Below are 12,705 nucleotides of genomic sequence, written 5' to 3'. Positions count from 1 at the left end.
TTACCCTTCGGAGTGAGAGCTTTGAAGGGTTGAAGGGTGTAGGGGATCAAACAACTGTTTCTTGAAGTGCCCTTCTGCATCATCATCCCGTAACCACACGGAGGTGCCGTCATGGAAAGAATCAGGATCATGGGGGCCTGAAGAGTCCATCAGTTGTAACCTTCGAAATTCTTAATTCCGAAGGTCCCTTTGAAGTGGTCAGTTTTGAGCGTCCCTTCAATATGGCGGGCATGATCGGGCGATATATCCCGATTGGAACGCACCGCACATCAAAAAGATAATCGTTTAAGTCAGTGGTTCTCAATAGTGTGGTATGAGTAGCACTAGTGGTACTCAGGCTCCCTCCAGTGGTATGGAGATTAAATATAAATTAATGTTAAAATACATTTTTAATTTAATTAAGTTTGTGTGTGCATGTGTGTGTGTTTTATTTAACTTTTAGGTACAACACATATTAATTTAATCACTATTTAAGTTTTTTATTTACCTGTATGTAAGCACAGTGCAGTGTTAGTGTTCAAACTGTGCATTTACAATGTTAAAGTGGCTGGCAACAATAAATATTCTTAAAGGAGAAGTCCACTTCCAGAAAAACAATTTACAGATAATGTACTCACCCCCTTGTCATCCAAGATGTTCATGTCTTTCTTTCTTCAGTTGAAAAGAAATCATTTTTTTTGAGGAAAACATTTCAGGATTTTTCTCCATGTAATGGACTGCTATTGTGCCCCGAGTTTGAACTTCCAAAATGCAGTTTAAATGTGGCTTCAAACAATCTCAAATGCGGTTGTGAACGATCCCAGTCGACGAAGAAAGGTCTTATCTAGTGAAACGATCAGTTATTTTCATAAAAATAATACAATGTATAAAGTTTTTAATGTCAAACGCTTATCTTGTCTTGCTCTCTTTGAACACAGTGTGTTATAGCTCAAGACAGTTAGGGTATGTCGAAAAAACTGTATTTTCTCCCTCAACTTCAAAATCATCCTATATCGCTGTTTTACCTTTTTGTTAAGGGTGTTTGATCTTCTTTGCATGTTCACTTTGCAAAGACTGGGTCGGAAGTTTTTTGACATACCCTAACTGTCTTGAGCTAGAATAAACAGAGTTCAGGAAAAGTGAGACAAGATGAGCGTTTGAGTTTAAAAATATTAATTTAATTTTTTAAAAATGAAAATAACCAATCGTTTCGCTAGATAAGACCCTTCTTCCTTGCCTGGGGTCATTTACAACCGTATTTGAGATTGTTTGAAGCCGCATTTAAACTGCATTTTGGAAGTTCAAACTCAGGGCACCATAGCAGTCCATTATATGGAGAAAAATGCTGAAATGTTTTCCTCAAAAAACAATTTCTTTACGACTGAGGAAAGAAAGATATGAACATCTTGGATGAAAAGGGGGTGAGTACATTATCTGTAAATTGTTGTTCTGGAACTGGACTTCTCCTTTAATAGGAAGATAGTGATAGTGTCACTGCATTTTGAAGGCATATGTTAGGTGAAGGTATATACAGACTACAGACGTTTTTAAATTAAACTGGTCATTTTATTGCAGATCATAACAGTTCATACAGTTTTCATAAAGTTAACCTACAAATGATTTAAAGCATTGTAAACAGGGTGGAGCCACCTCTTATCTGGGCTGGTGATAATAAATGGTGTTTGTGATCACAATAGTCTTCAACAATTAATGCTTTTGAACACTTCATTCCTCATAATAATAGATCTGGACAAGATGAGACTTTTCTGAATCTCCTAGGCTTTTCCATAACCTGGAGATTGCTAATGTTAACATATCAAAGGCAGCAACAACACCAAAAGTTGGTGCTCAGCCTGAAATCCTGAAACAACTTCCTGATTTACGTGGAGCACCAAAAGTTGGTGCTCAGCCTGAAACCCTGAAACAACTTCCTGATTTATGTGGCAACTTCCTGATTTACGTGGAGCACCAAAAGTTGGTGCTCAGCCTGAAATCCTGAAACAACTTCCTGATTTATGTGGTTTGGGGCAACAAAATTCACTAAGAATCAGCATTTATCCTCATTTCTGTCATATAGGTCTTTCTGATATGTAGGGAAGAGCATGTTAGAAAGACCATTATAGACAATTCATTAGAGGAAAAAAAACACAAAAGAACACATAATGCAAAAGCCAGCTGTGAGGCCTCAATATTACTCCAGAAACTTTGGCTTCAGATACATAAGGAAGATCTAGTCGACTCAACTAGTGTTAATAAAATACCTTTGAGAGTGGAACACATGAAAGCTTCAAACACGCACAAATCACACATACTCATCTGTCTTGCCTTAGTGAAGCAGCAGGTGTGTTTAACCAAACAAATGGCCATCCAGACTTCCTAAAGCTGGACAAGCTGATCTTCACATTCAGAATTCTAAAAAGTAACTTTTAAGATCCTTTTCCAAATAATCTCAGGCAGCCTTGAACATTACACTTGAATCAATTCAGCAACATTCACATGTGTCATTTACCATTCTAACTTCTTGAACTACAGTGTTTGTGCTTTTAAACGAGGCACGCTAAGAGTCCTCCTGCATCCTTCAGAAAGTCCTGATTGGGTTCTCCAAAGATAAGAACTCAACCTAAATGGATAAACAGGAAGAAATGGCACGGTCGCAGAATATAATGTATCTGGGTTCTCATGGGCTTGTTTATAGTTTCATTAACTTTGCATAAGGTGCAGAATGATGGGAAATGCCCAATGGGAAATGAATAGGCAGTGGAGGTGAATTCGGGCAGATTATGGGAGCGATCTGAAATCATTAGGGAGTTGTTGCTGTTCCCCGGCCACTCTTCATCTTTTCCATCCTTTTTGTGAGGTGGCTGTTACTGGACTCCAATTCTTCAATCTTATCCAGTGCAGTGCGTAACTATCAATAAAAAAATTAACATTTTATTATATGTGCATATAAACACAACTTTTTTATTGAAAGCAGAGCACTTTGGCCATTGTACCTCTCGCTGCAGTTTGCGTTTTTCAGCTTTGAGTTCATCTTCTACCTTCTCTGCATTTTCAGATGCAGTTTTGTAACGGGTCACCTGACCCTCGAGCCTTGTGACCTACAACACAAGTTTCAATTAAAACCACTTCAAATGTTATTTCACAATTTCATATTTTTAAAGAGGTCCTAAACTGAGAAACCAAAATTCCCTTGATCTTTTGACATATAAGAGGTCATTGTACTATAAAAACATCCTATAAATTTCAGAATTCAAATCTTAGTTGTTAATCTAAAAACAGATTATATTGAAGCCAATCTGCCAATAAGGTTGTGGAACGTGCCACTTTATAACGTAATAGTGTGGCTAAACCCCGCCTCCGTAGAAGAAGATTAATGCCTGCTTCTACATCACTGCCTGTTTAGCCCCACCAACCGATTCGCATATGTAGTGTAAATAACAAAAGACAAACTGCACAGGTCTGCTCAGAAACCAAACGATAAAGATGGCTCCAAAGACAACAAGACGCTGTGCAGTGGCAAGTTGTGGAAAAACACAATTGTCTTCCATCTGATCTCAACATTAGGAAAGATTGAAACTAAAATTTCAAAAAGATTGAAACTAAAAAAACGATGTTGTGCTGACAATATTGAATCCGACAGTAATGTCGCACCACACAAGTGTGAGTAACTGTTTTTATTACACGGTCACTTTTTTGTCTGATATTACAGATCGTTTGATACCTATGAAGTATTTATGCGATTTTTTTAAACCTACAATCACAGCAGCCTCCATCTATGAAGGATGTAGGCTGTCAAACATACACAACTGTTAGCTAATCATAGCAGTGGGTGTTTATTGAGTCTACAATCCGTCACATTCTGATGAGGGAGGTCAAACAGGACAGAAAATAGCCTATTACTTCTAAATTGTTTTTTTTTAATGAAAGATTTTGATAACATTATAAGGGGACCTCAGAGAACAGTACAAAATAATAAAAAAGGCAGTTCATGACCCCTTTAAGAGTAATAAAATAAAAGAACTCACATTTTGTTCAAGTGCTGTGACTTCTTGCTCTGATTTGACAAGCTTAAATTTGAGGTCATTGATTTGTCTGTTGGCATCCCCTGAAATAAAGAACATTTACACATTTCTTAACATCTGAGGGTTTTATTTGCTCTGGCAGGAAACCTAATCTGTTAAAAATTATGTAATAAATATTGTGAGCTGAAGAACATTTTCTGAAATGTTTGCCTTGAAGCTGACTGAGTACAGGCAGTTTCTTACTCTGCATGTCCATGATGTTAGAGTCAGTACCGTTCTCCAGTACTTCTCCCTCTGGGCTGGATGCATCCTCTATACCATTCTTCTGTTTCTTCTGCTCAAGCTGACCTTTCAATCTCTTAACCTGAACAGAATAAAACAGAACGTCACGCTTGTATTGTCACGAAACGAGGTCAAAGTCAATGTAAAGTAACTGCAAGAAGAGCACCTGCTCTATTAAGTTTTCCCTCTCATCAACCAGTTTTCGCAAGCGAATTTCTGAAAAGCAAGTTCAACAGATAGACCATTAGACAACAACCAACATTTTTTTTCTTGCAGTTTTTTGTATATCCACTTAAGCATAATAACCACTTTAGGGTAAATGTATAGACTTTTTAACTTTTACACTGTAAAAAAAAAAAAAAAAAAAAAAAATATATATATATATATATTTTTTTTTTTTAATTATTATTATTATTATTATTATTTTTTTTTTTTTTTTTTTTGAGTCAAGTTAAAATAATTTGCTACTCTGATGCATTAAAATTTTAAGTTCCGTCAACTTGAAATGTTAAGTTGTACTAAGTCGAAACTTTGATATTTGAGTTGACTAAACAAAAAAACTTTGTTTGGTAAACTTAAGAGCTGGGCTTGTTGCTAGCTGCCTTAAAATTTTAAGTTGAATGTACTCAAATATATAAGTTGTCACCTAGTACAATATAGCATTTCAAGTTGACTAAACTTTTTTGAGTTGAATGAACTTAAAATGTTTAGGCAACCAGGTAGCAAATTATTTTAAGTTGACACAACAAATTGTTTTTTACAATGTACAGTTAAACATCTAATACACGTCTTTTGCAATAATAAAATATTACATTCTCATGTTAAAACAAATTCCATGGTTAGACAGGAAAGATTTCACATACCAGGGGTGGGATGAGCCAAAGGCATGGAGTGGGAGGAGTCAGGGCATGCAAATAGTGAGGCTATCCTATGCTGGGATGTGAAGGATGAGGATGGACAACATGCAGAAACTTCAGTGACCTCAGAGGCTTCAGCCTCATGTACTCAACGCTTAGCGTTCACTCATCTATTCATATATTGTTAGTGTGTTTCATGATGTGAGCTTACTTGAGTTTTGTGATGCATTGAGTGTGTGACATACTATATAAAAAAATAAGTCATTCTTATCTAAAGTTTAAATAAATGTCCTCTATAATATAATAAAAACTTATTTAGTCAGCTTGGAAATTAAATTGTGAATAAACATTTCTGCTGTAACACAATCAATAAGCAATAGTATAAAAGATATTTTTAATTGCTTATGTTTTATTTTAATATAGATGGTTCAGTAAACATACACTAGGTTTCTCAATGTTCCAACACCATCTTTACTGAACAGAATAAAAAAAAAAAATCCATTTGTTTTCAATCATATCTCCCAACAAATGATTTGTAAAAACAAAATGTAACTACAAAGCTCCAGTCATTTCCTTATAGGAATGTTTTATAGGGTTGGCACACAATGACATTTTTTATTTACCACAACTTTAAACATAACACCCATTTAAACAAAATACACTATGGAATCTTTGTAACCGAAAACACTGTAATTCGGCAGCTGCTAAACATGACTGGCACAAACAGAAAGCCGGTAATTTTCATTAAGTAACATGTTTTATATTGTTATGAGAAACATTTTATTTATGCTCATGTAAATTTTATAATAAATATGACACTTTATGCTCATCACTGTTAGCATTTAATGTGTGATTGGTTTTGTTATTATGACAGAAATACTGTTTGAACTGATTTCCAGAGTCCAAGGTGTAAAACATTAATGTATAAAATATGTTTGCTGAAATAGCTGCAGTGAATGATAATTTGGCTTGACTGTAAGATAACTTTGTTTTAGGGTTCTCTGAAGTAATGGTCCCAAAATAATTTCCTTAGGACCTACATAAGTGCAAATTACTTCTTAGACTTAATATGCTAAGAAGAGATTTAACAATGTCTTTGTCTTTTAAGACATTTTACAATCTTCTTTCCCCTTGCCCTTCCCTTTCCCTTTTCCACTTTTCTTAGATTCTTTTCTTTCATCTTCCTTGTTGCTTTGTGCAGTTTCCTTCTCAACTTCCTGACCTCCTGAAATGTTTGATGTCTTTCTTTCGTGGTGAATGGAACTATTGATCTCTTGGCCAGCATCTCTTTTCTCCATCTCTGAGATCAGATTAACTCCTTCTGATGCCTGGTGATGCTCCTCACATGCATCTACTTTATTTCCAGAAGTATCATGTTGCTGATCATTAGGTCTGACGACTTTGTTGATTTGGCTGTCCTCTGTCACACATCCTGCTACATCTGTTGTTATTTGTGGTTTTTCTGTGTCTTGTCCATCATCTTTCTGCTCCTTTGGTTTTGATTCCTGATCTGAAATTTCTAGATGTTCATTTTCTTGAGTTTGGTCCTCATCAGTGACATTGCTTTGGTATTCATGGCTTGCTTCTTGAACATTTCCAACTTCCTCATTTGGCTGATCTAGAACGTTTTTTAGAGGGGCATCTGATGATGCTTCGAGATCTGTTTCATCAAAATCAAATGATTCTCCTTCATCTTCATCTTCCTCATCTTCTTCCTTGAGCTCTTGAGCAGCCACATCTGACTTTACCAGAAGGTCTTCTTCACCCTGAGGCAGTTGCACTTCAGGCGTAACCTGATTTTGGATTGACCTTTCCTCCTCATCTTTTTCTACCTTGGCTTCTTGGTCAGAAGCTTCTGACTCTCCAACTAATTCCTGAATTGCTTCACTGGGAGGCAAGTGCTCCTCAAGCACAACCTGACCCTGGGTTTCAATTAAAGAAGTGTTGTCAACATGGCCTCCATCAAACACTTTTTCAGTAGGCACTTTAAGGTTTTCTTTTTCTAGTTCATCTTGTGTATCAACCTCCTCCTGGTCCAATTCTGCTCCAATACGGTCTTGACTATCAAACTCTGTTTCAGTAGGCACCTTAAGGTTTTCTTTATCCAGTTCATCTAGTCTCTCAACCTCTTCCTGGCCCAATTCTGCTCCAGTACTGTCTTGAGTATCAAACTCTGTTTCAGTAGGCACCTTAAGGTTTTCTTTATCCAGTTCATCTAGTCTCTCACCCTCCTCTTGGTCCATTTCTGCTCCAATACTGTCTTGAGTATTGACCACCTTTTCAGTAGGCACTTTATGATTTTCTTTATCCCGTTCATCTTGTGTCTCAACCTCTTCCTGGCCCAATTCTGCTCCAGTACTGTCTTGAGTATCAAACTCTGTTTCAGTAGGCACTTTAAGGTTTTCTTTTTCTAGTTCATCTTGTGTATCAACCTCCTCCTGGCCCAATTCTGCTCCAGTACTGTCTTGAGTATCAAACTCTGTTTCAGTAGGCACTTTAAGGTTTTCTTTATCCAGTTCATCTAGTCTCTCAACCTCTTCCTGGTCCAATTCTGCTCCGGTACTGTCTTGAGTATCAAACTCTGTTTCAGTAGGCACTTTAAGGTTTTCTTTATCCAGTTCATCTAGTCTCTCAACCTCTTCCTGGTCCAATTCTGCTCCAGTACTGTCTTGAGTATCAAACGCTTTTTCAGCAGGCACTTCAAAGTTTTCTTTATCCAGTTCATCTTGACTCTCAACCTCTTTCTGGTTAAATTCTGCTCCAATATCTTCTTGAAGTTGGCTTTCCATTGGCTGATCAATAGGTTGTTCCTGGATTACCCTTTCAGCTTCACTTTCCACGTTCTCCATTGCAGGGAAAGAGGGATGAGCAGAGTCATCTTGATCTTCAGGGTCAGTGGTCCCATCTAGATCAGTATTCTTGAGCTTTTCCTCCTGTTCTTCTACTTCACAGCTTAGATGACTCTTCACTTCCTTGATGTCTACTGATGAAGATTTCTCAACGTTCTCAGAGCTGCTCATGAACTCAACACCCACTTCAACGGCATCCACGGACTGAGCAGAAGGTTCATGAGGCAGGGAAGTCTCCGTTTCTGAAGATACAAGCCCACAGCTAAAGATTACAGCTTCGGAATCAGGATTGGTTGAATCCTCAGTGTGTTCATCAATTATGTTTGCTGGGTTAGAGATAATACTGCTGGACAGATCACCTGAAAGGACGTCATTGCTAGATGCAGGGCAATCAGAAGTTAAGATTGTTTTAGATGGAACTTCATCTGTAACTAACAGAATTTTATCTTGAACATCATCAGCATTTATATTTGTGCTTGTGTCAATAATGTTCAATTCAATGGTACTTTTATCATCATGTGGGACATCTGTATTCACTGTCGTTTCAGTTATATCATTCTCTAAGGGCTCCTGATGGTGTACTTCTAGATCACCTTCTGTTTTTTGGTTTAGATTGTCTTCACTACAAATGGTTTCATTCTTGTCATCTATCTTTGTGTCACTCTCTTGCTTGTCACACTGTTTGTGTTTATGCTTGTTTTTCTTCTTCTTTTTCTTCTTTTTATTTGAAGCACTGGCACCTTGGGTTTTGGCTGGCTTCTCTGTTTCAGATGATTCTATAGGTTCCTCTTTGAGTTTATCATCAACCATATCATCAGGTTTATCAGTTTCATCACGAACCAAACCTGAGACTGACTTTAAAGGAGTTTCGTCTTTGGTGACCTGACTTGGTTTGACACATTCACTCTCTTGTTGATCCATCTCCAAATGTTCATCCTTGTGAACGTTGCACTCTAATTCCACAGTATTATCTTTTGACTCTTCTGGTGTATGTTCCTCAGATTTGATCTCCTCCGTGGGTCTTGTTGCAGTGAGTTCATCATCACCAACAGAACTTGAAGGTTCTTCAGATTTATTCTCAAGCTCCTCTACACCATGATTCACTTGGTCCTCAAGGTTTCTATTCTCATGAGCTTCTAGAGGCGTGTTTGTAGAACTGATCTGAGCTTGTGAAATCTGCTGATTCTCTGGCACCCCGTCATCCAAATCTTTTTGTTGCTGGTCTTTACACTCCTTCAACTGATGAGTGCCTGGGAGATGATTGAGGTGTCAGTAGTTAAAGCCAAAAGAAATATGTCTGAAGAAGCCATTGAATAGATGGCAAACGTTTAGAGCGAGAAGAAAAAGAGGGAAAGAAGCGAAAAAACAAAGACTCCATGGCAAAGCTCATAAACATACACAAATAAAATGTGTTGAAGAATATACCAAAGATAAAACCCCACAGTAAAGTCAAGAATTGAACAAACTACTCTGAAATTCCTTTTCTTGATTTTAATTTTAAAATCAAGGATGGTGAAATATTTTCAGGAATTTTATAAACACTTGTCCAGAGTATTGCAATATGTACACAAGAAATGACATGACTCTGTAGTGTTAGCTTTCATTCTAGTTGTATATGCAAAGTGGACACAGGGAAGCAGGAAGAAGGTGTGGGAGATGTTAATGTGGCGGTGCAATTGTACAAGGCTCATAGTTTGGTTAGACTTAGCTCAAGAAGCACAAGATGTAAATGCAAAGTGGCAAAGATAAAAAACTTTAGCATGCAATGAGTGAGGTTAAGAAATACAGCTTACCTAGTACGCTACTGCCCTCTCGGATTTCAGCTGATGCTGTTTGAGAATTCTCATCAGCCTTTCCGACTTCTTCCCCCGTTTCTCCATTGGTGGTCAAGTCGGGTCCAAGGACAATGCCATGTTTCTGGACAGGAAAATTATTTATTAGTTTACTTACTGTAAAATCAGATTTAGGTTCGATTTTGATGCACTGGGCCTAGATTTATAATTTTTAAACGTATATATTTGTAGATAATACTGTGATTGTGAGTCTGTTCATTCAGTCAGAAGTTGAGTGTTAATGAATCGGTCTGGATTTATATTATATTCTGGATCTTAACATCTTTAGATTACTCAAAATGTATATAAAGCTTTTTCGTTAGGAAATGTTAATGAGAAAAGAATGAGCCCTAGTTTTCAGCACACATTTCAATACCTTCAAAACATCTTTGAGCTGAACAACCTCATCTCTAAGCTCATCCCGCTCATTTCGAATGGCATCAGAAAATTCCTTCTGCCTCTCTAATGCCTGAACAGCACCAGAAGGGATTTGGCAAAGATGCAGCAAAGAGGAGAAAAAGAAGGTGAAAGCAATGAAAACATCAGTGCCGCAGACAACAAGAACAGTTTGGCAATGAGAGACAGATTGTAGCAGGAAACAGATGTAGAATCGAGCTAATCTACATTTACAATTATAATTCTCTTACAGTGAAAGCAATGACAAATGTATTTTTTACAACAGTTGGATGCTAAGGGATCATACCCCAATTTTTTTATTCTTCCACTCAATAGTTTCCTGGAGGTCAGAAATCTCCCTAACATAGCCGTCTTGCTTGAGTCGTAATTGGCGGATCTCCTATAGAGAGGTATTGTGCATGGAAGAAGACCAAAGATGAAGGAAGGAGAGAAGCTGTTAAAGCAGATGGGCAGATAAGCCAAGCATTTGAGAAAGACAAAGGTTTTAGCACAGAGAAGTAAACACAACAATACTCACAGTGAGCAGTTCTTCACTCTGTTTCAGTGTCTCCTTCAATTCATTGAACTGAAACTGCAGTATACTATGAGCATACTTCTCTCGTTCAAGGTCCTAAAACATAAGACTGGCTTTAGTTTTTACCCTTTAAATTTAATATCTAAGAGTGTCAACACTGATATTAAAGTACAAGCATGTCTTTGTGTACCATTCTATTTTAATCATAAAATGAACAAGATTACAACACAATTATTGGATAAAAATGGACATTAAAATCTTGTACTGTTTAAATGTAATTATTATTAGCGATTCAACAAATGCATTACAACAAAGCATTACTGCAACTTATAATAATGCACACCTGACTGTACAGACCTTACACTTTTCCTCGAGCTCACGGCGTGTTTCAAAGAGCATCTCCTCCAGTTCCATTAAAGAGTCTTTCAAAGTGTCGACTTCATACATCATATTGGTCTTCTCATTGTCCAGCTGTGCGTTGGAGACCATGGCCTTACGATATTTCTCTTCCACTTCCAAAAGGGAATCCTTCAAAAAGTCAGACACCATATTGAAAACCAGCAAACACTCACAAACACACATCTGAACATGCATTACAATACCTCAAACTCATCAATCTCAAACACAATTTTAAACTAAATTTCTCCTTAAAATTACAATCAAATTAAATCATGAAGCAGGATGTGTAACAAGATGGAAACAAGGCAGAGAAAAATAAGCTGTAGACTTCAGTGACATGCAAGACGAGAGCCAGATCAGCTGTTTAGCTACTCGCTGGTTAAAAAACACAAAATTTGTTGTTCCCTTGCCAGAACTGTCAAATATCACTCAAATAAAGCAGGTTCTCGCTGGGCTTTTGACTGGCACTGCCTTTACCAGCCATATACCTTGAGCTCTTTGAGGTTCTGCATGTGCTTCGCCTCCACATCTTGAATCTGATCCTTAAGCTCATGGATCTCCTGAATGAAAACCATGAAGAGTGAAGATGAAGAGGAAGGATATAGAGTGCAGTTGAGGAAGAGCAATTGAAGGGTAAAGAATGCCAGATTGATTTCTCAGTTAACTACTGTGCAATAAACAACTACAAAGCTGTAGAAAATAACAGTGTAGCAGATCATAGAAGGCTGTCAGTCCCGGTGCTTAAGAGTTTAACACACAAACATCTTAGATATCTTGTTCAGGTGATAATCCACCCAAAAAATGAACTTTCTGTCATTAATTATTCACCCTCATGTTCCAAACCAGTAAGACCTTTGTTCATCTTCAGGAACACAAATCAGCAATGCAAGTACCACGTTCAAGGCCAAGAAAAGTTGTAAGGGCATGGTAAAAATAGTCCATGTGATATGAGTGGTTCAACTGTAATTTTATGAAGCTACAAGAATACTCTGTGTGCAAAGAAAACAAAAATAACGACTTAATTCAATTTTTTCTCTTCCGGATCGACATGAGGGTGAGTAATTAATGACAAAAATTTCATTTTTGGGTGAACTACCCCTTTACTCTTTTAGAAGGCAGATCACTAGAAACAGGACTGAGCAACATAAACAAAGAAAATGACAGTGTACTGAGCTGTGAAAAGTATTGAGCAAGACAAGTGATGGAAAATGAGTAATGAATTCCCAATATTTGCCCAATATAAAAACCTTAAAGCATACTACGTGTACAAATTACGAGAAGATATCATGTGGTTATATAAAACCATTCCTTAAATTTAAACTGGCACTAGACAAACAGTTCAGGACACACACCTTTATTTCCCTTATGGACGCTTCTGTATCAGCAGAGATGGATGTATCGCCACTTCCTCTCCTTGAGGATGTCCCACCCAGAGAAGTAAGAGTGGAGCCAGAAATAGTCGATGCTCGTGAAGAGCCCTAAAAATACAGCAAGTCATAGGTCATATCCCTTGTTTATACAGTGAGAATAGGCTTAAATGGTTGAGAAGCTACA

General features: G+C 37.3%; 1 protein-coding gene across 29 annotated transcripts in view; it reads right to left on the bottom strand.

The window, feature by feature from the left end:
* Positions 1-1,529: 1,529 nt before the first annotated feature.
* Positions 1,530-12,705, bottom strand: part of lrrfip1a (leucine rich repeat (in FLII) interacting protein 1a) — a 40,389-nt gene continuing 29,213 nt past the window's right edge. For 15 of the 29 annotated variants that reach the window (XM_051118602.1, XM_051118611.1, XM_051118613.1 and 12 more), the window contains 8 exons: positions 12,504-12,629; positions 11,640-11,711; positions 11,110-11,280; positions 10,756-10,848; positions 10,525-10,617; positions 10,198-10,290; positions 9,783-9,906; positions 5,530-9,239 (listed from right to left, as the gene is read on the bottom strand). In XM_051118602.1, coding sequence (XP_050974559.1) covers positions 6,244-9,239; positions 9,783-9,906; positions 10,198-10,290; positions 10,525-10,617; positions 10,756-10,848; positions 11,110-11,280; positions 11,640-11,711; positions 12,504-12,629 — 3,768 coding nt within the window. In that variant the 3' untranslated portion in view covers positions 5,530-6,243. Of the gene's footprint in view, positions 2,888-2,972; positions 3,078-4,004; positions 4,085-4,244; positions 4,366-4,449; positions 4,500-5,529; positions 9,240-9,782; positions 9,907-10,197; positions 10,291-10,524; positions 10,618-10,755; positions 10,849-11,109; positions 11,281-11,639; positions 11,712-12,503; positions 12,630-12,705 lie in introns of those variants that run through there. The other 14 variants (XM_051118616.1, XM_051118629.1, XM_051118631.1 and 11 more) reach the window with 12 other exon arrangements.

This window comes from Labeo rohita, chromosome 9, assembly GCF_022985175.1.
Source record: "Labeo rohita strain BAU-BD-2019 chromosome 9, IGBB_LRoh.1.0, whole genome shotgun sequence".
Lineage (NCBI taxonomy): Eukaryota > Metazoa > Chordata > Actinopteri > Cypriniformes > Cyprinidae > Labeo > Labeo rohita.
This window is presented reverse-complemented; position numbering and strand designations above follow the sequence as displayed.